Source organism: Ascidiella aspersa, chromosome 6 (genome assembly GCF_963924565.1).
Source record: "Ascidiella aspersa chromosome 6, kaAscAspe10.2, whole genome shotgun sequence".
NCBI classification, from domain to species: Eukaryota; Metazoa; Chordata; class Ascidiacea; order Phlebobranchia; family Ascidiidae; genus Ascidiella; species Ascidiella aspersa.
The window spans coordinates 11,120,825-11,147,342 of NC_139452.1; the positions used below are offsets into that span (position 1 = coordinate 11,120,825).

At 37.3% G+C, this 26,518-nt stretch overlaps 1 protein-coding gene across 1 annotated transcript; it reads right to left on the reverse strand.

Moving 5' to 3' along the window:
* Positions 1 to 252: 252 nt before the first annotated feature.
* On the reverse strand, positions 253 to 25,607 carry LOC146139708 (uncharacterized). The gene is made up of 21 exons (XM_083392517.1): positions 25,250 to 25,607; positions 22,575 to 22,671; positions 21,726 to 21,780; positions 18,039 to 18,083; positions 17,633 to 17,721; positions 16,735 to 16,873; positions 16,138 to 16,271; positions 14,615 to 14,793; positions 13,790 to 13,893; positions 13,106 to 13,320; positions 12,305 to 12,553; positions 11,864 to 11,944; positions 10,884 to 11,436; positions 10,120 to 10,261; positions 9,711 to 9,765; positions 9,128 to 9,307; positions 8,246 to 8,350; positions 7,096 to 7,305; positions 6,059 to 6,301; positions 3,698 to 5,719; positions 253 to 2,752 (listed from the first exon to the last, which is right to left on the reverse strand). The coding sequence occupies exons 1-21, from the start codon at positions 25,413 to 25,415 to the stop codon at positions 1,603 to 1,605; spliced, it is 6,213 nt and encodes a 2,070-aa protein (XP_083248643.1). The 5' UTR covers positions 25,416 to 25,607; the 3' UTR covers positions 253 to 1,602.
* Between the last annotated feature and the right edge of the window lie 911 nt (positions 25,608 to 26,518).

The following is a 26,518-nucleotide window of genomic DNA, read 5'->3' on the forward strand; positions in this document are numbered from 1 at the left end:
ATGAACTGTGGTTCTCACTATTTCACTATATATTAGTCTACAATCAAAGTACAACACGTATAAATATTACGTCACCAATGACGAAAACGACCTTGATATCGTCTCCATTTTAGGCCGGTTAGGTTATAAACCGCCATTTGGGCCAGTCTAACTTATTGTACCCTTGCGCAACTTGCTCCACACTAAAACATAAACGTATCCATACAAATAAATTTATTACGACGTCACTGTATGATAAATAAACAGCGCGCCCAACAAACTTGGCAAAAAATAAAGACATAAATAGGCATTCGATAAAGATGGAACAACGTCGCATCACGTAAACGTCCCAACAGATATTTTCTATTGGCTTTGCACGTTTCCTGTCTTTTTAAGCAATTCGAATATTATGTCCTATATTGTGGATGCGATTTGCATTGCGAAGACGCTGATGACTTTTTGTGTCCGACTACGATAACAACGCGTTGCAAATTAAAAGTTGGAAAAAAGAGTAAATTTTCCTGCAGGTGCTGGAGGTTGCCACACACGTCGTTTATCAACAACAACAAAAATCGGCGAAAACTTGGCATATTATTTGCGAATGATATATGGTTCACCTCTAACGAAGCTATGGAGAACACGAATGGTCGAACACCCAACGACACCGCACACCTGCCCAGATGAAGACGGGTTTATTTTCGGAAGCGATCAGTCATCTACCGCTAAAGATTTGTGTCGAAATAACATAGGGTTAAAGAAAATTTACGAAACAAATTTCAAGACCTTTTCAATTAAATTTGTAGGTGTTTAACGAACTGAAATAAATCACTTGACGTATTTAAAATTTAATTCGAAAACACAAAACAGTAGAAACGCCACGTTCAACACAAAATGTGAAAATATGGCACTTTGAAAACACATAACTTAATTAAACTAAATTTAAGACTATTGAAAGGCTTTTGAAAAAACATAGGGTTTTTCAACATATTTCAAAACGTGATTTAAATCAAATACGTTTAAAGACTTTGTGGCAACCCTGAATACAGTTTAGGAAGTAATAAACGACGAAAATTAGATCACATACAGGGTTAGCATCCAAAAGTGTTCTAAAAAGCGACGTGACATCGCTTGTTGCGAATGACTCTTAATCACTTGAAAGTCACATTCGTGAGGAAATAATACAGCCAAAAAATCTAATCGTAAGCATAATGAAATACTTACACAGGTTTTATTATTTTAATTTTTCTGTATGTTTGCACTGCAATTTTTAAGAATTCATTTTCAGGGAAAGGGTTTGACTTTTAATTGGTTTTGTTGTAGTACGTAAAACGTGAAAAATATACCACATTTTTTCGTGTACACACACAATACCGCTTTACTTCACTAATGTTGTTTTGCACGGGATAACATCTACTACACGGCCGCCGGCCAATTATAGCAAATGCTCGTGCGCAGTGATCCTGTTTTATTTTGGGAGAAGGAGATCCCGAAATACTCGATGGATAACCAGCTGTTGGGCTAACATCTTGTGATAGATTGGCTCGCGCACCTGGCAAGGCAGCATAGCAGATCGTGCACGTTTAGCAGAACAACAACAAGGGTAAAAACACCACGCGGGCCACTTTAAGCCACAACGCGCCTAGACCGCTTGAAATTCGCTTCTTCCTCGTAAGACGACGAAAAGTCGCTTTCGCCGTTGCCACCGCGATGTCGCCTCTTCGACTTGCGCTTGCCATGTCGTTCGCGCTTGCTGGTGCCGCCGTGGTGGCGATGACGCTCCTGTCCCTGCTGATGCTGTTTTCTGTCGCGATGGTGCTCCGGTCTCTCGCGGCTGCGGTGATGGTGATTGCGGCGCACGGGCGACACGTCCAAGTCGCTGGGCGTGGCGCTGCGCTCGCGTCGCTGCCGCTTCTGGCGACCGGAACGCTCGGCGCTTGGGTCCCGGGCGCGCTTGTGGTGCTGGGAGCGCTGCTTGGACGAGTCCTTGCGTTCCACTACCCTGAACGAGTCGCGGTGTTCCCTGTGTGCTGGTGGAGCACGCTGTTCCTCTTCAGGAGTGATAGATCCCTCCTGCTCAGTTGTCTTCTGCTCGCTAATCGGCTCCACGTCGTCTTCGCCGCTGCGGTAGCGGTTCTTGCGCTTCTTCTTCTTTTTCTTCTTCTTCTTGGCCGCCTTGTGCGATTCGACGCGTTCGCCCTCCGATGCGGCCAGGTCGTCGCTCAGGCCAGACGGGTGAGCCAAGTCGATGACGTCGTCGCTTACGTAGCTATCTTGGCGCGACGAGCGCATCGCAGTCACCTTGATCGACTTGCCCTTGACTGAGACAAGAGACGACTTGTCAGCGCCGGACTTCGGGTCAGATTCCTCGAACGCGTTATTGGTGTTACTGCTGTCGTCATTGTTGTAGTCGGGCTTGAAGGAGGCTTCATCCGGCTCTTCGAGGGACACCTTTCTGAGACGCAGGTCCTCGTCGCGCTTCGAGTTCCTCCGGAGGGTGATCACCATCCTTGCGTCCGGCACTTTTGAGGAGGAGGAGCTGTTATTGGCTTGCGGAGGCGCGGCGTTGACCACTTCCGCTTTTGCGGGCCTATCGATTTCCGGTTTCTCCAAGGTTGGGGGTTGAGCTTGTTCCTCAACTGGAGGCTTCCTCTTGATTTTGATCCTCCTCCCTTTGATGGCCGACGGCTTGACGGTGGAAGATTCTTTCTCTGAAGCATCATGCGAGGATTCGGGCTTCTTCAACGCGTTCGCCTCTTCATCTGACTCTTCCCACCTGCACAAAAATTTACCGAGAGTTTAAACTTTAAAGCAGTGGCTCCTAATCGGAGGACAGGTTTGCCAGTCTTTTTGGGGGGGAGTGGGCGTTCGGATCCCCAGACCTCCCTTTTTGAAAGTAGAAAAAGTGATGATGTTTTTGTTTTTGTCAGGTTTTAATCACTGTCCGAAGCGGCAATGTTTGAATGTAATAGGGTCATGCGTTACGCTAATGCAAAACCAAAATCAACATTAAAACGCCGTTTTTCGTTTTGCACAAGGGTCGATGTTAAACGCATGATATTATGTACTTTTTCGCCTTTCATTATTTGTTCAGGTTGGCTGATTAGCAGGTTTGTTTTCGACAATTGACAACGCTAAGGCAAGCCTTCCCTCCTTTTTTATCGCTAAAACGTTGAGCTAGGCGCAGCTAATGTTCCTCGCTGTTTTGCTTACATAATCTTAAGACCACGTGATGTGTTACAAAACTTTACAAGAAAGGTTTACAGTCATAATAAAAAATTAAAAAATTAAGTTAACTCGTAAATTTTAAATAGTGAATAGTGAAACTTTGATTTTCACAATATCTAGCTGAAGAATTATGCCCGTGGCCCCCAAATAACCGTTCCGTGGACCCCCATAGAGGGGTCGAGGGCCACGGTTGAGAAACCTACTAATTTGGTTAAATATGGCAAATTATATGCAAAATGAATTATATAATTGATTAGGATGATAACATGAATGTTATTTGCATTACATGTTAAATTATTTGAAAGTAACTGTATCGCAGGTAATTAAAAGAAATTGTTTATCGTCGTATGTTTGCATAGGTAAAAAAAACTGTTATCAATATCGATTCAACAAAGTGACAAAATCGGCCTATCGCTAATGTAAACCCAGTGTCAAAACTAAAGCACCAAACACAAGCGTCCTATGTCGACTTGTTACCCAGTTACCCAGTTACCTCGATTTGGGGATGGTGATCTTAATTATCTCGTCGCCGGTGGGTGGCGGTGCCGAGCCGTCGTACTCAACCGGTTTCTTCTTCCGCTGTTGCTTGGAAGACGTGGTGGACGTTACGTGTCGAGTGTCGTGGTCGTTCGAAGTTCTCTTCCTTCGCTCTGCCTTCTTCTGTTTTCTCTCTTTGCGTCTCTCGCGCCGAAGAGCCTTCTCGCTTTTCGACGAACGCACTTGGTCGGTATCTATATCGATGTCGTTTTCACCTTCGCGTCGTTTAGCGTCCGGAGTAGATCGTTGCTCTTGCTGAGTGCCCTCCATGGATGTCGCCTCCATCTTGCGTGTGTCCTCGGCAGTTTCTCTGGAACCTTCCTCAGCGTTATTACCCACGTCTTTCGACATCTCATGAGTGGGAGACGATTTCATTTTTGGGGTTGTTTTGGGATCAGAGTAATTTTCGGTCGCTGGCCGTTCGGTGTCGTGGTTTGTGTGTTCGCTCATATCGGTGTTCGGGCTGTGACCCTTGCCATCATTTTGGATGCGTGTTGTATCTTCGTCGACTTTATTCTCGGGGATTTTACCTTCCATAGTGTCAGTGGCTAGGTTGGAACTTTCAGCAACCCCAATGTTCTGGTTTTCGATTGAGTTGGCCGCATTCTTGTTCTGTTGAGATTCTGACTCATTTCTGAAATCAGGCGGCTGACTGCTTGTTAGCGTTTCCATTTGTTCCGGAAGTGAACTTTCTGCGGTTACAGCATCCGTCGCTGATTCTGGCGATTCAGCGGCTGGAGTTTCACTTTCTTTTAGCAAAGTCGCGTTTTCAATGTTCCGCCAAGTAGATGGCGACGTGTCCTTTTTATCACCTTCCTCTGCTAAAGATTGCAACTTGACAGTTATGGTTCGTTTGGGGCCGATCGTTTTCCGCACATCTTTTTCACCGGCTTCCGCATTGCGAGCAGACAACTCCTCTTTTTCGGTTTCAGGTACGACACCGCTTCTTTCTTTCTCCGGGCGTTCTTCAGTCTTTTTCGGTTCCCGTCTGCGATCGGATTTTCGCGAAGACTCGGCAAAAGCGGCAGATTCGTTGCGCCTGCTGCTTTCTTTTTTCGTGGGTCGCGCGTCTCCAGATTTTCGCTGCCTGTCGTCCGGCCGATTTTTAGAGTCGTCTCGTTTACTCCTAGAGTCCGAGCGACTTTTTCCCTCCTCTTTCTTGCCCCGTCCGTCCGAACGATTTCGGCTTTCGGCGGTTTTACTCTTGCTGTCGGATCTCTTCTTGTCTTTGTCCTTTCTGCTCTTGCTGTCAGAGCGATTGGCGCCTTTACTTTCAGCTTGGCCTTTTGAACTGGCGCTCTTGTCTGATTTCGACCTACGGGACGAACCTGATAGCAGTGTGTCACCTGCTCTCCGCGGAGCAGCAGCCTTTTCCTCCTTGCGATCTATATATTCTTCAGGAGGAGGTCGCTCGTCTCTGACGGGGGTTGCATCGCCCTCCCCTTCGACAAAGTTGTCATTCCTTTGTGAAGCGTCCCTGCCTCTTGCATCTCTTGATTCCTGGTATCTCCCGTCTCCTTTTGCGTCGCGGTCGCTCTTTCCTCTGTCCCTTCGCCTGTCATCACCGTAGCGACCATCTGGAGCTCGCTCCCTACTCCTTCCTTGATCTCTCCTCCTCGCACGATCGTCCTCGTAGCGCCTCCTGGGTGACCGCCTCGTCCGGTTGTCATGATAAAGCGCAGCTGGGTCATCGTTTTGTTGAGCCATAGCGGTGAGTCGGGCCTGGACCCCGTCGTAGTACTGCTCTTCACGGAGGATGTTGTTCTGCAGTTCGTATCGTTCGGCCGCAGGCAGTGCGCTCGGATTGACATGGCGTCCTTGTGACTCCCACAGAGGAGGTCGACCGTCTGGAGGAGGAAGGATTCGGGATCCGGTGCCTGGAGGAGATGGTGAGCGCGAGAAGCGAGGTTGGATGAAGCGGTTGTAGGGCGAGGGCGGCATCACGCCACGCTCGTACCAGTCGCGCTCGTAAGCTTGCCTGAAAAAGCAACGGTTATATGGTTCGCAACCTTTTTTGGCTTGCAGCACCCTACAGAAATTATAAATAGTTCGCGGCAACCTTGCTCGTATTTTTGCTGAGTGGTTAACTTTAACGTTACAATATCCGAGATTGAAACAGCACATTAACTATGCAACAAGGTCGAAAAGAACTTATTAATTTTTTTGCACTTATATCGTACGCTTACCAATAGAGCAAAATTTGGAATCCTAAGGAATTGAAATATCTCTCGGGACATTTTAACTTCAAATACTTACAAAAAACGCCTCTTAACAACTAGTTTTCTAACTTTAAACTTTGAATATTATAAAAATTCACCTGTAATGTGCGTACAGGGCTTGGTCCCTTTCGAAGTCGGCCTGTTCCTTGCTGGGTAAGCCGGGTATGTAGGCGCCAGCGCCGCCGATCACCGGTATGGCGGGGTAGGCAGGGTTGGTGATTTGCGCGTGCATCTCTTGCCGGTTGTTCGGCCTCGGTGACCTTGACAGCTCTCTGGCGACGCGCCGTGGCGACCGTCGGCGTTCGCGACGCGGAGACGGCGTGCGACTTCGCTTGCGTTTCCTGGAAAGGACAGGAGCGTTTAGAGTGGTTTGCGAAAACCAGGAGTGGCGCACAACAACATTAGGGTGGGAATATTTACTCGGTTATCGTGGGTTCGGAATGACATTTTTCTGAGATGACGTCATAAAACAAATGGAGTTTGAACACAAGCGCTTTAAGCTGTAATTCACGCGTTAAAATAAAACTGAAATCAGGAATAAACTAATTAAAAATAGGTTTCTTTTAAAGAGGTAATTCCATCGGAGAGTATATACTTTACAAATTTAAGATTTTAGTTAGGCCTTTATTAAGTCAGTTCAAGAACCCCTGGTTTAGGCGGTTTGCTGTTCGAAGATTTAACGTGGAGATCAAATTGAATTGTAAAATATATTTATGTTGGATCGGCAAAATGTCTAACTTTTCAAAACTCCGCATGTCATTTAATCGAAAGTATCATTTCCAACGAAATATTTAGGTTTGATGCGAATAAGGAAATTGTATCTGGTAATTTGGAGTTCGGTATTTTGACATTCGTGTATAAATTTTGAAGAACGAAAAAAAATTGGCTTTACTACAAAACGTTTGACTACAAACTCCCTGTATAAATTTACTAAACAAATCCGTAATAATCATAAAAAATCGTGAACAACAATATCAAAAATTTAGATTTCTTCAATTCCTTTTTCTCAAGAGTAAAATCTACCGTGTATAATTTTACTCGAAGAATCCGTAAAAATCATAAAAAAATTCTAAACAATAATATAAAATATAGATTTCTCGAATTCGATTTTCTCAAGTGTAAAATGTCGTTATACCTGTCTCCCGACGTCGACCTCTTTCTTCTTCTCGGGTCCTCCCTCTTCCGGCTGTTGCTCCTTCTCCTATGTCGCGAGCTCCTCTTGGCGCTGCGTTGCTCCGGAGTTGGAGACTTTCTCCTGCTCCCGCGGAGTTCCTTAGTCTTCCTCTTCTTCTTCCTGTGACGTGGTGAGGGAGAGCGAGACTCGCTTGAGTAGGAGCTGCTCGACCTGGTTGGAAAGAAGTGAGCTATTGTATTGACCTCTGCCTTGCAGACTTATAACTAGCTAATTATATTCTAAAGGGGTTCTTCTGGCAAATATGTATTCAGCGCCGACGTTTCGATTAGCTATACGGGTAATCTTCTTAAGGGCAATAAAGTTGTAACTTTACAGAAGGGTATACAGTGAGTCAAAAGACTAAAAAAAGGTGGCAGTCAATAGACAAAAAACAAGGTTTTGTCTTTATACTAACGGTATACCCTTTTGAGTTACAACTTTGTTACCCTTAAGAAGATTAAAGCACAGAATGTTTAAACCTGTCTGAAAGGAGTTGAACTTTTTATAACAAAAATCATGTTTAACATTTAAAATTAAAAAACAAAAGATGATTTGGATTAGTAACTTCGATTTTGTGATAATAACAAATCGGGGCTGATATCACCTCTGAAATAATCTATCGTTGTTCGTTACTTATCGCGTACACGGCCGGGTGGCATTACTAAACCAAAAACCCAACTTATTTCAAATTTTTAATCATGCTTCGTAAATAAACGCAGCGTTTTATTACTTGTAAGGATATTTTTGGTCTGAACCAGTAATTTTGCCATTAAAAGTAACATGTTTTTGCAATGTTAAAGTAAATCACGCCCCGGCAATAGGTCGCAATTTGTTAATGTGCAATTCGGATCAGACGTTTGTTATTTAATATAGTGGTGTTATAACCTAGATAAAGGAATACTTTTTGTGTAGCAATGATTTCTGTATAGTTTGTATGGTAACAAGTCTGTTTCTTTTCAATAGACTACTGTTTTCCAAAAGCTGTTTTTCATTTTTAATCTAACGGATCACAAGATTTAAGGTAAAAGCGTTGGGCCTTCATTCATTAAGTGAAGGCCACACACCTTCCGAGAAACTAAGCATTGACAAGACAAGTTCATAACTGACTCACCAAGACGAGCCGGTGTAAGAGTCGGAGTATGAACTTGAACTTCTTGAAGAGGAGGAATAACTGGATGATGAGTAGGAGCCGGATGTGTAACTGGCCGACCTTGACCTTCATATAAGAAAGTAAACGCTATCTTGTGTCATGGTTTTTACAGGGATTAGCCTGTAGGAATCGAAACATTCATGCACGTGTGACGTTTGTGTATAAAAGTGGTTTAGTAGCATTGACCAACGATGGCGACTCAAAACTAATCGTATTAAATGTCAGTTAACAGATTTTTTTGGTTAAAGTTACGAGAGAGGTGACACACAAGACACAACATAGTTCTAATGCCCCAAAATTGCCTTTAATTTGATCAATTTTTCTGGTGTTAAGGCATTGAAAGCCTTTGCAAAAAATACAACAATTATACAGTAAAATACTTCTTAAATGACATTTAAACACTTCCTGAAAAAGCTTTTCAGCTTTTCAAAGGCATAAAATTGGATTGGTAGACGTTTATAATTTGAAAACAAACAGTAAAAACATAATCTTATTGTCAACACAATAACAAATAATTAAAATATTGGTTCTACTGCGGCATGTTTTAAACAAATAGCATAAACAGTGCATAAAATAAAAGACTATTCAAGACTTTAAAAAAACAGGGTTTTTCGGGAAAAATCAATTCAAATACATTCAATGCCCAACAGATTCAAAACTATGTAGCAACCCTGTATTGGATACCAGCCGGTGGTGAGATTTAAACTCGCCAAAAAAACAATGTTATGTACGTCGTAACGTTTGATAACAAATGTTAATTCACATAACACAAAACGGGCAAAATGATAACAATAAACATATAAAAAAATTAGTTCTGTAAAAACCATTGCGTGTCAGACAAACCTGCGCCCTCTCCTGCTGTAGCGCTTCTTGGACATTTTCTCGGCGAACTCGTCCGACATGATGTCGAGCTTGGACTTCCTCGACTTCCTTTCGAGTCGCTTCCGAGGCGATCGACTCGGCGACCTTCTACGCGGCGGAGTACGAGCTCGTCGTGGAGGGGCGCGGTTAGAAGTTGTGGTGCTGAAGAAATAGGAAAATATAAACAGTTAATTTAATTTAATGATTGATACATTTCTGCCACACTTTCCGATCCAATGTACAGTCTTTTACAACCTTAAAAAATAAGTAATTTTACTTAATAGCCGAATTTTTTTCTTCCAGTTCAATTGATGCATTTCTGCCATGATTTGCGAATAAATACTCCTTAATTGCAAAACATAGTCTTTGTAGGTTAAAACTTTAATTAACTTAAATTGCATTACAATAGAATTGACAAAATTTGGCAATGGAATAAAAAAATGTGCTCTTTTCGCGAAATTTTGCAAGTATAGGACTCGGACATCCTACTTTTAATTAGTAACAACTCAAATAAGCTATAACTTAAAAACCAAAAATCATCCCCCAAAAATTTTTCAAGCATTACCTTGAAACTGTAGCAGTACTTGTCCTGTTGTTGAGGCTTGTGGGAAGTGGAAAGCCTAAAAATGTATTTAGTTTTAATAAAAGCAGCCCTAATAGTAATTAACTTTATTGTTTGTAAACAGCATGAATTTGGTTCATCTTTAACAGTATTTAACTACATGTAAAAACTTAAAATATAAAAATGTCTCTATTATGAAATAGATCGGAAAAGTCTAAAACGGTTTATATTGCACCACAATTTTAAATGTATTGTCATGTTATTATTTCAATTTTATTAAACTAGCTGCGGCAAATGGCATATGTCTAAATATACTTTAACTTCAATTGCAAATCTTAAAATTCAATAGAAATCTAAAACTATACAATATTTATTTAAACTTGTTATCTATGGTATGGCAAAATATATTCACCTGGAGGAGGGACATTTGCAAGAGAGGGTGGGATTTGCAATCCGGAGACAGGAGGCATTGGGAAGCCTGGAGGGGGTGGGAGCAGGTTAAAGGGAAAGGGTGGAGGAGGATGTTGGAAAAGGTTCACTCCAGATGTTGGGATCTTTAAGAAATAGACGAACGTTAATGTACATTAAAAAACAAAAATAAAGGACACTAATAGAACATTATAAAAACAAATCAACAGTTCTTGGACACCTGATAGCATGTTGGATTTAAATGTCCACCAAAACAGTTCTATCTCTACCATCCTTTGTATAGGCTGGTGTATTAAGCGCAACAAAATTAAAGGTTTTCTATTGTTATTTCAAACAATAAAAAAGCTGAGGTTCATGCAGCATTTCTTACAGCAAAATAAGCATGTATAATTGTATAGCCTAATATCAATAATAAACCTACTAATATGTTTTTATACTAAATTAATTTGTGTTCCTTCGTTGTGGTGAGTTCAGATGGGCCCAGGATTGCAAAAATCTCGGCATCAAAACTAGGTAATTTTCGTGTATAGGATATATTTTCACATGTTGATTTTTTTAAGTCAACTTATCTTTTGTACGTTTTTGAGATTTTTGGATATGAGTTATGTGAACACGTTACGACACCTCTAAATGAGACGTTTATAGAAAGAAATAGGATCATGCAAATCCACAATGTTTCGCAGCCAAGAGATACTGACGTCACACAGCTAAGTAATTATATATATTTTTTAAATACAGGAAACTTACATTCGGTGGTGGTATGCCAACCAAGCCAGGGGGCAATCCAGCAGGTAAACCAGGTGGGATGATCGGAGGTGGAATCGTGATGGGAGCATGAACAGTAGGCACTGGTTTTTTGAGAGCAGGGAGCGTTATGTTCACCGGGTTTGAAGGTGGGGCTGAAGATGGGGTAGGTGCAGGGCGCACAGTGACGGGTGCCAAAGACACAGGGGCAGACGCTGGGGTTGGGGCTTCCCCCAACAGTCCAAGACCCGCAGAGTTGGGTGGGTTTACCACGGTAGGCAGTGGAAGAGCAGGCATGACCTGTTCGCTGGATGAAATTGTCTGTGGGACTGGATTGTTTACGTTGCTGTAGGTTGGTTGAATGCTGGTGACCAGGTCCGAGTGGTTAGTTGTGTGTGGTTGTGCGTTGGGAGACGTTCCAGCTGAGATACTTGTCTCTGTGGTGAGTGTCGGCACCGGGCTTTGGGATTTAAGGGGGGCAGTGTTGGTTGTGGCCAAAGGGTGGATCCCGGAAAGAGAAACTGAGGCTGGTGCTGAGGAACCAGGTTCAGTTTTACTGTAAACACAAAATTGTATTGGAAAAACGTATTTTAATTGCCTGTGGCAGTGTGTTTGAAAAACAATTCGGGTTGTTGTGGCCTTCCTAGTTTGTTAGTGTAAAAGATTTACTATAAATCTAGTCAAGCACAAGGGTAGGTGAATTTGCCTAAGAAAGAAATGGAATCATTATTGCCTATGAGTAAGGTGCGACTCTTTGCGTTTATCTAAGAAGAAATGCAGCTCTTGGTCTCTAGGGGGATATATCTTGTATACGGTATAAGAACTATAGTAATTAAGGCAATCTGTGGTTATGATAAGGGAATGAACGATTCAGATGAAGGATATGAGCTTGCATTGACTGATTAGAATAAACGCAACCTAACTGGGCTGACTGCTGGATTTAAGTTGACACACAAAATATTGGATTTACTTTCTCAACTTACATCTCCATGAGGGGGCGAACCACCTTGGCAACTGGAGGGGATGTACCTGGCGGAACCGGTTCAATCCCTATTAATTTTGGCCTACAAAATAATAAAGTACATTAACTATGTACAGAGAAAAGCTAACAAAAAGACTTGATTCTTTGTTACACTTGCTTTAATTTTAACCTAATACTTTAACTGAATTAAGGCAAATATCTTAGCAGCGCTTAATTGTAAATCATTGGTAGGCAACCAAGCTTTCAAGCTCACCTTAGTTAATTCGTTATGTTTTGAATAAATAGGATTGATGTTAAAAAAGGCGGAATCGTGTTTAATAATTCGGAATATTAATAAATCAAGAGTAGAAGGCATATGCTCTGCTGATGGAGCACAAAACTACCATACAGAAGGTAAAAGGAAAACGAAAGGGGGTAAAACACTATTAAAAAATAGAATTACTTTTCTTCCCCAGTGTCCGGTGTTGAGTTGAAAGTGTAAGTTTCACTCTGCGGGGTTGAACTTGGGAGAGAGGGGGTTTCCTGGGGTGTGGACTGAGCCTGGGGCTGTGAGGCAACAGGGGTCACAGTTGCAGCACTAGCTGCCTCGTTTCCATTTTCACTGGGCCCCAACTTGATGCGGATGGGTTGATTAGGGTCGTGGGGTGATGAACCCCCCTCCTGTGCACGTCTTGCAACGGTGTATGGTCGGCTGTAATAAAAAATAGTTTTTATGGGTTTAAGCATCAGTTGTACTTTTTACAATATTTTTACTAAAATAAGCGAGTTAAAACAAGGTTAAGGATCCGAAAACAAAAAAAGTTTGATAAAAATTAAATGGTGCTGGCTTTCAAACAAGAACATTTTTTAGTTTTTTAGTTCAGTTGAAATATCTTAAACACACACAGTAGGTTAATACAGCGGACAGTCGTGAACAAAGTACATAAACGTCGTATATTTCTTAATTGGCAAGTTAAAAAATGAAGTAAAGGGATCGTCTTTACTCTTTTAATTTGTGTAACCAGAATTTCCTCTTTAATTGCATTATAATTTAATCACACTTATGGCCCTATCAGATTCAAAATACATGTGATTGTTTTACACTGCAAGTTAAAGTATGTTTATAATAATAGCAGAAAAAACTGGAAGGTGGGGCGCTAGTCCTTGATTCAAATTTGATGTTTAAAAGATGGATGTTTTCCATTTTCTGCTTAAAAAAATAATTATCATTCTTTATGGAAATGGACTATGCTTTATTTCCAACCTGGCAATTATTTGGTCGCTTTTTGCTTTAACAACATAAGCACCAGACACTGGTCCTTTGTCATAATCCTTCTTAACTTGACCGTAGGTTACTTTTGTGGGTAACGCGGGCACAGCCTTCATCTTAGGCTTTTCGGACGGAGCCGGCCGTGGCCACACAGGTGCGTTGGAGCGTTTCTTGGCTATTCCGGTGTCGTTTTTGAACTTGTTGACAGCCTAAATGTTTAAACAATGTAAACACCATTTGGTAAATACGTTAGCAACAAGCTGGGTGTCTCTGTCATTAATGTTAAAATTAACAGTCAGTTTGCTAAAGCGCACTTTGAAGAAAGTGCTTTATGACCTATTTAATTGAGTAAGCATTCTATTACTTGCAGTCAAACGGTCAAATGTCGATGAGCTTTAACATTGTTGTTGTTCTTACGGCAGTTGGTGTTACTACCTTGTCGCGGTAGAAGTTCATATTGTTAGTTACTTGTAAGTATTTGGCGATGATGTTTAGCTTACACTGATGCTGTTTCTGTTTTAATAACATTGTTTTGTATTCTATTCGAATAAGATATGAATCCACTTGTGTAAGCCTTTAGGATCGGATCCATTAGTTTTCAATAACAACCATTGTAATACTTTTAGGATAAAATAACTTAAAGTAAATTATTTTAATCCGGGGTGAAGTTTCACATACCTGTCGCAAAAATTTGTTGGCAATAAGAGAGTCTGGTGAAATGTTCTCCTTGTGGCATGTCGGACACTGGTGAGTGTCAGAATCTAGCAGTGCATTCCTGATGCCTGAAAGAGAAATATTCACATAGGTGTAAATTTGTTAACCCAACCTTCATACAAAAAATGCATTTTACCCACAAATAAATCTCTCACTGAACCATTGAATAAAAACGCTTATATAAAACTTTAAAATCTAGCCGTCAGACTCAAAATAAAGGCACACATTCTTTGCAACACTGGGTGCTTGGGATGTTCAATACTTGACATTTTAATCCGATACCGGATATTTTAAACAAAAAGTGTCGCAACCAGATTCAATAACAAATGACGTCATTATTATGTTCAAACAAGCAAAAAATATGAAATTAAATCGTGTAAATGTCATTTTTTGTAAGATTATTATGTCAAAAATTTGGTGTTATTAGGTTAGTTACCTCCAGTTGTTAACCTAACATTATTTACTAAATTTGTGTTTCAAGATAAAAATAGCTGGTTGGATTGCAAATCTAGCAGATATTCCTATGTTAATTTGGTATCGGATGGCACAGATTCAATCCTAGTATCAGTCAAGTACCGATGGTACTACTTGACATTAGGTATCAGCTTCGATCCAATATTATCGGACATCCCTACTGGATACTATTCACAAGTCTTGGTAATTGTAATAAATTCTATCTGAATGCATCCGGTGTCTTATTTGTGTTATAAGTTTGAGAAACGTCAAGGCAACATTTCTTCGTAAAAAAGGAGTCATTAATACTATTAACTAGCTGGCCAAGCCACCTACAGTCATCGCAGTAGCTGTTTCCGCAGCAAGGAATGACAACAGCATCCACCAGGAGATCCTTACAAAGGAGGCAGATCAGCTCGTCCGGGATCGGCTCATCTTCTTCTTCCTCTTCCACTGGCTTGATGTCCACAGGAAGAAACGGAGGCTTCTCCTTCTTGCCAACGTCGTATCCTTTCCTGAAAGCATTTGAAACTTGTTGAAAGATCAGAATGTATATTTTTGCGTATACAACCAAACCCATTTTTTTATTTAACACAGGTATTTTTGTTTCTTATGACTTTTAACTGACAACTTTTATACATAGTTGAGAGATGAAGCACAGTATTTACTGCCTTGAAAATCTAATGTATACTTTGGAGAGCAAAGTGTTAATATTTAAATTACGTAAAGTATGTTGAGTAAAAACAGAAGCCAGCAGCATTTTATATAGTTTTTAGGCCTGTTGTTTGTAATTTCAGAGTCAGCACAACGTTGCAAAAAGGAACTGGCCACATTTGTAACAATGAAACATAACTCAAAGAGCATCAATAGCCTAATAAATTATGAAACTGTCCGTTTAAATTAAGCTAACCACTTACAAAAGTTTTGTGTATGTCCACAAAAATAACATTACCTACAGACTTTCAAAATAAGGCACCTTTAAACCATAATAGAGAAAGTTAATTGTAATACCAAGAATAATGACTATGGGTGGGGTGGATAATTATGTGAATCTTATTTAATTGAGATAGTAAATTAGTTATAATTAACACACAAATGAGGTAATTAACTGGAGTACTGCAAGTTATCTATTATTAGACAATGGTCACAATCAATTGAAAAAAAAATTGGTATTTTACTGCCATTTTTAATGTAAAGAGTTAGTGGCATGACCCAATGTTAATCACGAAATTGGTATATAAATTTAAATCAAGTGAACAACAAAAATAAATACATTTTTTTCACAGAAGTCGAGTTTACTAAGCAAAGTATGTTTTATATATATAAATTCACACAACATTGCTACATAGATTTGTTCAGTGTAACTAAAAATGCTTGTTGACTTGCTGTTCTTGCCACACATTAAAATAAAACATACTATTAGGCACTTAGGCAGTAATTCTGCATAGTAGGTTTTCTTAGTGTAAATGACTGCATAAGAAGGAATAGTTTCTCTTAGTACATTCCAGTTCGAAATTTCTTTAATATAGTCATATTGTATTGCATTTCAGGTTTAGTCATAATATTTTAATTCTCAAGCATGTATGGACTACAATCGATTAGCAGCCTTAAACAAACACTGAATATTTATAACATGTTAGGATGTAGCCCAACCATCTACCATGTTAAATTAGTTTCATACACATACACTGATAAGCACCAAAAATAGAGTAAAGTAAACAAAAATAAATTGGTAAAAAATAAATCTATGAAGTGATTAAAGTGGCTACCATGGCTTCGGTGGTTGAACAAGCCAAAAATGTTTTGTGAACAATGCCAGCCAAAACTAACTATTGGTGTGGTAGGTTTTCTTTACTTACTTATCCATTGCTGGTACAACATATCTGCCATCAGTTGTCAACATTGCCCCCTTGGAATCCTTCTTCACTTCCACCATATGGCTCCTTGGAATGCCAGTCGCATGTCGGATCATTTTAGCTTTCTCCATTTCGGACTGTTTAAAAAAAATCATGTGGGTGAATTAATTTGACATAGCAGTTTTAGAGCAGTTGTTAAATTTCCGAGTATTGCTAAGAAGAATAGATTTCAATTACACTTACTTTAAATTACAAGTTATGACCGACACTTATTAAATAAAACAATAACATTTTAAACCGCAGGAAGGCTGAATACTATGTTTTTACTATTTACAGTTTACAAATAGTATTTCAAATTTTTGTCAAAATTAACATCAAAAATGTCCTACTCATTGGGTAACCATAACAGGTTATGAACAACTGTATGTGAATATTACTTCGATAGTATAAAATTGGTCTTTAATTTTCTTTAATTCAATGAATATTTGGTTTTCATCTAGTTAAGCAAGTAGTAACACAGAACAGTCTAAATAAAGTTCCAAATAACTGCTGAAAATTAAAAAGTTGCAGCATAGCATGTAACAAATGTGCTACACATACTTTAGGTAAAGGACACTGCATTGCATAGTGCCCATGCTGATTGCAACGAAAGCATCGCACAAAGCCTGTTGCTGACTGAGCTGGTGTGGTTGTAGAAGCATTGTACTTATAGGAGCCGTATTTTGGTGGCTTGTAAAACCTACAATGCAGAAATAAGAACTTCATCATTGACAAGTCAAAGCAGGTTAAATGTACAAATGTTTCCTATGGCTTACTGATTTTCCTTTAACAGTTCAATTGTAGGGTTAGTTTGGCAAATAACTTAGCCAGTGTTCAGGCTGGGGCATTTGGATTTCAGTCAGCATATACGCTTATAAGAGTAACAGGGTAGTTAAAAACATTTTTTCTTTAATTTCTTCAATTCTTATTTCAGTTAAAACCATAAAAGTAATTTCTTAAATAAAACCATTAATTGTTTAAAGGTAACAATGGGTGGATTTGATTTCTACTTCTAACAACAAATCCTATAATTTACTAGAGCCAACTTTTTCAGATTTGCTATATTATTTTAACTTGATTAGGTAGGGAAAAATACAACAAATCTAGTGGATTTCACCAACTAAAAACTTATTTCCTGTAAGGTTAGGTAATTATAATAAAAAAAAATACCACACAATTCCTACTCTGATGTAATCTTACTTGGTAAGTTATGAATAGAACCACTAACCAACACTGATAACAAGAGTAATGCTTTTGTAACTTAAATACAGGTACTTATTTATTGGTCTTCATACACACTATTTTTTGGGCAAATCACATCTAAGAAAGTGAAGAACACAGTTTGAGATAACAAAAAGTTTTTCAATTTGTTTAGGGTGCAATATTTACAGGTTATCACAATATTTTCAGTAAATTGAATAATATTCAACAAAAAATTTAAAAGGCAACTTTGACTAACTTTGAAGGGTCATAATCATTTGTGGATTGGTGAATGGCAGCTTTAATTTTATCTTCCTCCGTTGCATTTGCCTCAGCCAAGTTGCTTGCCTGCGTTGTTAGTAGTGGCAAATTATACCCAGGCACATAAAATGCTCAAAAAGAAAATTTGCTCAAACTCATAGAAAATTTGCTCAACTTATATAAATTTTTATAAATGGTTTGCATGTGATTTTATTTTTATTTTTATTTTAAATCAGAATCAGAGAAAAAGCACAGAAAGTAACTGTGTTAAATTATGTAGCAACTATGCATACCATAAACAGAATAAAAATGACTTGACTAGGGAACAACCGTTATCATTCGGTGACTTTGGCGCCAAAAACTATATCCTAAAAAAATTACAATGCAGAAGAACAAATGTTTACCTTAGTTAGCTCATCAAATGACAATTTGGGTTGAGCATCAGATTCCTATATTTTAAAACATAATTAAGTTTCACTAAATTTAAAAATATAAAAGTAACCATGAAAATATGATTCAATAACATACAAAAAGTGTTTTAAAACTTTAACGAATAATTCACAGAATAGAAAAATACAAATACAGAACAGGAGAAAGCTTTAAGATCATCTTCTTCTAATGCATCTGAAATTTGTTGTTTTAATACTAAACAAACCCACAAACATTTGAAGTTGTTGTTTTAATACTAAACAAACCCACAAACATTTGAAGTTGTTGTTTTAATACTAAACAAAGCCACAAACATTTGAAGGTAAAGCAGAATTGTTGTGGAATGTTATAGTAATTTTTGTAGCATCCATGTAAGTAGAACTGCTTATAAGATTACAATTTCTTGAAAAAGTATACAGCTGCTAATGTAAAAAGTAATCAATATAATAATATTTGACCCTTCCACAAACAAATGCTAACCCCCACAATACCTTCATATATTGTTTGTTGATTTGTTAATTGTTTGATTGCTGTGGTAGGATTCAAGTTGGCTTGTGTTATAAATGTTCAATTTAGAAAGCCTATGTACAATAAGCTTCTAACTGTAAACAACCCATTTATTACTCTATGCTTAGTATTATTATGGTTTTAGAGATGCTGAAAAAAAAAATGAAATTATATACTAAATCGAATTTCAACTAAGTACCATAGTGATGCTTACATATATTATTACATTTCTTCTTATGGTTTATCACAAACCATTTGTGTAAGAGGGCATATCAGGAAAAAAATCATATGTTTGTCAAATATGTTTTACAACAAGTTTTTGTAAGAAAAAGATTTAAAAAAGCAAATGGGTGAGAGTAACTTAGTAAAAAAATCTTATTAATTGTATATAAAATACGTAATAAGAATATCAAAGCCCATACAGAAGTAGGTATCATTTCTGTATGGGCTTTGATATTCTAACCTCCAACCATTATGCTCCAAAGTATATAAAATAGTTATTAATAAATCTGCATGCCTAGAAAAATGCAGATATTATGTTAGGATTATTAATTAATTTTTATGTCAGAAAATTGCAAAATCTGTACATGCTAATGGCACTGTATTTACAATGTTTGTTGTAGTGTGTAAAGTTTTTTAGCCCACAGAGTTCCAAAAACATGATCTTGAATGTTTGTTGTGAGTACATAATAATATGTGTCAACAGTGATTACAATGTGTAAGATTGCAAAAAAATTATCCAATATAATCTCACATATTTTTTTTTAATAATTGGCTAATTTTGTATGCTTTAAGTTGTCTGTTATTAAATTAGAACAGACAAGTAGAGTCAGTCAACCAGTAGTTATGTTTAAATTGGTTGAATCAAAATAACTCTCATCTAGCAGTGCTGTCATATCCTACACCAAATTTGATAAATCGTTATAGTTACTAGCATGGTGGAAGTGCTGTAATACAGCACACGTGTGTCGAATAGTGATCGAGCAGTGTTCCTAATGTGGTACGCCAAATTTGAATCTAAAATTGGTGAGATGGTAAAAGCCAAACTATGTCCACCACAATAAAATTGATGATCGGAAGAAAAAACTTAGATTATAAATTACTCAAAAAAATTTTAACCTGTGAACATATAATCCCAATTTTGCATGACAAACATTTTTTTGTTGAAGCATACTAATATTAGTTATTTTTTCAATTTTAGTGTAAACCAAAGACAATTCCAAAATATGTAAGAATGGAAATAGAGTTTCCACAAACTCATGAATACGAATTTGTGCATTACAGCATGACTTTAGAGACCTTCCTTGACTTGTTTTGTTTTTTAAGACTTGATTTTCTAAAACATGATCAGAGCGTGACACAAAGTGTGGAAAGCCCATGAAAGGTTGAGAAACCACTAAACTAGTCTGAAGCTATGCTTCAGCTATTAATCAAACACAAGCGTTAACCTTTTTTATATCATTTTTTCTTTAACATGTAGTACACAGCCACCTCCCAAGCCCTTAATACTCCCAGGTTAGGAGCCACTGATAAAAAGGAAGTCTTTTCAGCCTAAAGGCGCCATGCATACTATGGCATGTTACACCATGTAAATTCATTAGCTCCAGAATGTACAATTTTGCCAAAATATATGCTATTGAACAATATGAGCCTTTTTTATGCAACAGGTTTCCTTTAAACAGAATGATTTGCAAATTGAAACTAAATAAACACATGTTTTGGTAGCTGGTTTTGCAAAATATTTAGTCATTAAAAGATCATTATGTTTAAGATAAGGAGGAATAAATGGAAAGACATATTAAAAAAAAAACATATTACAAAAACAAAAAGCTATTACCTTACAGGCGGCCATTAAAAGAAAGTCTGTTAATGCGGTCATTGATAGCCAAAAGGTTGTGCACCGCTACCTTATACTAAACTAAATAGGTAGTATATATATGTACCTGTTTGATACCAGGATGTTATCACTGCCTATCTTGTAACAAACATAAATCGTTGTTTGCAATCCATACAGTGTTTTCAAAATCATTAGGAAATAATAAAATCTTAGGTATCTTTGCTTTCTTACTTAAGAAAATGAATTTACTCAGCAATTTAATATCAAAAAATGTATATATATTGCACAAAAAACCTTGGCAGTCAAGTTTTTGGGGACATTGGTAACACTAAAAGACCAGATAAGGTAACTTATTGCCGACTATAGATTTTTATCTAATTACATAATCTGGGCAAATCAGAACAATATTAACTGCCCAAAACCATTTTATTGAACTTCAAGCAAAAACAGTCATCCACTTTTCGAGCAAAATAAACCAGAAAAATCAACAGTAACTTTCACAAAATGTGAAAGAAAAACACAACTAACATTAAACTAAAGTGCGTAATAGCTCTCGCATGAGCTCCGCGTTTGTCGCATGCCGATTAGTTTGTGTGCTTTTATTAGCACCTGCATGTGTGCTTTTCATCCAGAAGAAAGCACATTTAACACCGCACATCTGTTTGGAATCTTCTCGTAAATGACTGTACATAATTTGCAAAGCAACTGTAGAGTGCAGGAGACACTTAAAAAAGTTCACTACTGATGTAGGAAAACAACATTGGCAAAGAACAGTCTACATTCAGCAATAGGTTGACGAGAAGCAAAAACAAAGACTATGCCTCATATCAAAAGGTAATAAGAAAAGCATGAGGTAACAGTTGTATCAGGCTAAAATAGAGAACTGAATAACATACAGAAATGGGGATAACTGTGGCAAGTTATAAACAAGTTCAAAGCACTTTGTAAATTGTAAAAAGCAAGGTTAAACAGCACAACACAGATTTACGAAACTCAATAAATATGCAATCGTATTCATTTACAAACTGACACAGAAGTATATCACAAAACTAACAGAAACATCACAGTTTAAAGATATAACTACATTTGTGACTTGATTGTATAAATTATAAAAAATAAAGCATAATATCAATATAAAACATAACCACTACAACATGGTCAAATATAGTTCATTGAACATACAAGATAAACAGCTTTGCAACATGACTACATGTTAGGCTATTAGTATACAAATGCTCACAGCATTCAGTTCATATTTATAATCTAAATGCTTTATGATTACTTACAAGCAAATGTTAAGCAAAAATATGATACATACTTGGACACTTTTTTGAGAAGTGGGGATAGAATAAGAACTGGTGTCACTTCTTTTTCTGAAACAATTAAAAAATAAAAATAGTTTTTTTGATTGATGCAAACTAAAATCAACAAACAAGGTAGTTTAAAAACAAACCAAAAGGAATTTTTTCCCAAATAATATTTTAATGAAAAGGCAGGTTTAACAAAAGTTAAAAACAAAGCAAGATTTATAAACCTTTTATAACATTCAAAAAATTTTAAGTGAGTAAATAAAGCCAGAAAATATCTTTGTTATGATTTAGGACAGGGGCGGGCAACATTTTTCTAGTCATGGGCCAAAATCAAACTCAGAATGGTCTATGCGGGATGTTAAATGTTTACTGGATGACTTAACACGTCTTATTATAACAACTGTAGCAATTGCTTATCAGTAGGGCGATTATTTTTTGACTTGTCCAAAAAAGTCAAAATTTACATGTTAGGTCAAAATTTGTTAAAATTTTTTTAAGTTAAAAATTAAATAAATGCGCATAAATCGTTTACAAAATTAAAAAAAAAAATATAGTCAGCTTTTTGAAATTGGTTGTTCATATTTTTTTAATTTATCATTCAATTCTACCAAAAAAAAAAAATTCTTATCAGGAATAAATCTAGTGTTTTTGTAATTTACACTACATGGATAAAAAAGATTTGCACAAAGGGTAAACAACTTTTCTATCGGCAGATGAAATAGCCCTAAAAATATGAGAAATGGCCTCATGCAGAGTTTGTAAAATAGGTTGCCCACTGCAAGATTTGCGTTAGCTGGTCAGATCTGGACCACAGGCCATTGGCCAACACAGATCTAGCAAGACAAGATCAAACTTACACAATGTAAACTTTAGAGTCACGAACTGGTCCAAGGGGAATTCTTCGTACAAGAACAGCAGTATTCTTTGGAATTAGAACAGTTTCATCCTTGTAAACTGCAAAAAAAATCTCAGTTGTTATTTTGTTAAATTATCAGTTAGTTATTAAGAAGTAATACATAATATACACAATTGCGTAGTTAACAGTTTTTAATGGTGGGTAGTGACTGATTCATTTTTGGGGGGATCAGGGGTTACAAAACAGCATCAAAGAAATAACAAGAAACCTTTCGAGTCAAACTCACTCTGGTTTGGACCTAAGCTCTCAAAGAGATTTTAATTATTTACTTACGTTGTGCAAAAACTGTAATTTAAAATAATTTATTTCACCATATCCAAACAAAAACGATTTGCAAAAAACTTGATACAACGCCATTTCTAGAGAGCATTTAGATGTAAGAGTTTTAACTTTATTAATCAACCACTAGGAATGTTCAAAGTACAATCCCAAGGTATTCTAGAATAATAGGTTTCAAATATAGAATAACGAATAGGGATGTTCAAAGTAGAATCCCAAGGTATTCTAGAACAACAGGTTTCGAATCTAGAATAACGAATCCAGAATAGCCAATCCTAGTATATTTTTATTAAATTATTTAACCTCGATTTTGTTGGGGGAATGGATTAATGTTAATCTACCCTATATGGCCCACAATCACAGCAATAAATTCACCAAACAATTTGCTAACATGTGTACATTATACTAAAAAAACCTCCCACATGTTTCAGATTTAACAACTGTCATTTGAAGCAGTTGTGTAAACTGTAATACTTGTACACTGTCCAGGTTGGTGCCAAAACTTATATTTTTGCCAATAGTGAGTACAATGCAACACTTCACACAGTTTAGCAATTCGGTCCTGTTTTTGGGCATTGTTGGGTCTTAGTGCTTTTTTTTGACTAACATGATCTGTTATGCAGTCATATAATGTACTACAAAGAACACAAAGTTACTATTGACGTAATGAATGCTTTACAATTACGATCTGCATAACTGTATAACCTCGCTGAATATTGGCCTAAAGTTGACCTTAAGTAACCCTATAGCGCATTTTGATGGCGGCCAGCACATTTTACAATGTAATGTTACTTTTGCAATTCAAGGCATTTAGGGAAATTGCGAACTCCACACCTGACATTACATGTTAGTCGCTCGCGTAATAACGCTTGATTGACACTTAATTAGACGATCGCGAGACCCGGTCGCCCAAAAAAACCCTGACACTGCACTACCAGGTTACATTAGGCAGGCACTATAAATTGGTGGCCGAAGCGACAGGCCAACTTACCACAAGCGTTTGTACAATTAGGCGCAACCATGAAATAAATGCAGTATTAGACATATTAATTCTTTAAAATTTTAAATCTAGATTTAAATCTACTCAAAATTGATTATAGGTTTGTTGTCTGTTTGCAGATTTACTTCAACTGATACAAATTTTGATTATACGGACAGTGTACTATTTGACTTCGTAAATCAATCGCAAATATCACAACTCAAGTTAAATAGACAATAATCCAAGGTAAGACATTTATATAAAAGTATGTCATGTAATGGTTAATGATACACAACTAGAAAAGCAACCACTAAAAATTAGTAAACAAAAGAACACAAATTATATGTCTCATTTATCCTAATTGTACAGAATTCTGTGAAACATCCTAGCTCTATAATGGACTGGCAACAATGGGAAAATGTGTTACTTTGGACATAAGTAACACAGTGCCCAACAGCATTCCATGCCAAATGTCTTCAGCATAAAGGGACTAAAATGCAATCAGGATAAAATAAAAAAAACTGTCTGTAAACTATGGCAGATTTTGAGATGTTACGGCTGCATAATCTTATTCATTTTTGGGGTACAGGTTTTCATTTTGGGGATACAGGTCTCAATTGAAAATAACTAATTCCAATCCTCTGCCTATTTTTTTTTCACTAAAAAGTATGACAAGTGACAAGATCTAGAATCCTGCCATTTTTACAGTAATATAACTAAACAAGTGATCAAAATTGAAATTGCAAGGAAGAAATATATATGGTATAATAAATAAAATAAAAAATAATACTTTAACCAGTTTAGAAACCAAACGCCAACTCGCACCCCAACCAAATAATGTTAGCAAAAAAACCCGAACGATGTGTGTGGTAGGGTTTAGAGTTCCTTTTTTTCCCGGATTTTTTCACTCCTGAGAAACGGGATTGAAAAATGAAAATTCCCGCAAATCATAACAAAATTATTTGACTTTTCACGTTGGTGTTATTTACAAAGCAAATTCCACTTTTTTTCACTTTCAGCCTCTTTGCTGAGCAGGAAGCATTTTTATTGGTAAAATAAATGGTTTTAAGTTTTTCCGCTGGTAAGCGCAAATAAAGCAACTCAGGTAATGACTTCAATAGGTTTGTTAATATTATTGTCTTTTATATTAGTCAAAAACGACAAGATTTTTAAAGCTCTGCTATATTGCCGAATAACCGGGAATTTTCCATCTAAACATTCTTGGAGAGAAACCCTAGCAGGGTAATTGACCAGCGCCAGTGTACTTGTCATACTTTTCATATTGGAAAAAAATTAGGCAGAGGAATAGAAATACTAGGTAATACTTTCTAAACAACTAATAAACAGTCAACACATACCTTGCAATGTTTGGGCGTTTGTTATGTGCAGATCCAATTCTGTGCTTTTTAGCTTCTGTTTTTCCATTATGGCCCTTTTCAAGTCGAACAACGAAATACTCAAGCCGTCAAACGTAACATTTTTGTATTCGTTGCTGCTCGAAAACTTGTAGTGAATGGCCGACATCTTGGAATTCTGAAGCGAGCAACAAGTCACGAGACCGTTGCACTGTTTTGCCACTCGGCGACGGTGAAATACAGAAAAACGACGAACGTTTTTGACGAATTTTTATAAAGGTGGCTTAACTGAAGCCAAATGTCGTCAAAAGTCACATTCGAGAATTATTCTTTCGCTGATTTCAGAAACTTTTATCCAATTTTCGAACGCGTTGTTCACAATGCATTCGAATCACGTGATTTTGTATAATAGTTAGTCTCCTAACAGTCGCGCTTATGACGTCACACTAAAATATTCAATCAATTGTCTTGAAAATAGAGTTACACGATTTGCGAATCGGCTCGATTCATTTTAAGAAATAAATGAGGTATTTGCTCGATAATCGTATTTTAAGGTCAAACTAGTTGGGTTTCACATTATCATTTAAAACGGAAAAAGAAAACTACATGGAAATGAAAACTGCAAAGAGGCAATCAAATGGACTGACCTTTCTCAATGTCTTATTAATTGTTGGGTTTGTAACTGCTGGATTTATTGCAAATGCTACTGTCTTCAGCTTTGCAAATTCTTTGTGTGGAGAAAACACTTTTGGTACGCTGAAATTCCGTTTACCTCCAACGACAATCGACGCTTGGATATATGTTTTTCCAATAATGGCACACGTTGTATTAATGTCATCAGAGTTTTTAAAAGTTGCTTACAGACTGCAGCAACCAAGATTGGAAGAAGAAATGAAAGTCTTACGTTGCGTGTTTTGCAGCGTTGGTGATTTGATCTTTTCTTCCCACGTTGGATTAATTTTAATTTTAGTTTTAAAAAGCTGCATAATTTTTGCAACTACATTTTAGAATTAGGCCTATAAGCTGTTTCACTTTTGCCTTAAAGTTACAACCATGTTATTAAAAGCGCAAAGAAGCCACAAATATAGTGTTATGATTTGGGGGAACCCAACCTATAAACTGTCTAATTCGGACTGATAAAGTTGTCCGACATGTTATGTTGGTCTATATTTATTTATTTTTAAAACAGGTTTTTAAACAATTATTTGTCAGTGCAGTTATTTTTTCGGTCAATTGTGTACATTAATTTTATTTGGCATTATTTTACTCTAT

Bases quoted from the DNA above. Each gene is read 5' to 3' on its own strand.
- LOC146139708 (XM_083392517.1), bottom strand. From the start codon at position 25,415: ATGTCGGCCATTCACTACAAGTTTTCGAGCAGCAACGAATACAAAAAT. The intron at 8,351-9,127 runs GTTTGTCTGACA...TCTTATATGAAG, and splicing joins TACAGCAGGAGAGGGCGCAG to GTCAAGGTCGGCCAGTTACA. The intron at 6,302-7,095 runs GTATAACGACAT...TGTCCTTTCCAG, and splicing joins AGGTCGACGTCGGGAGACAG to GAAACGCAAGCGAAGTCGCA.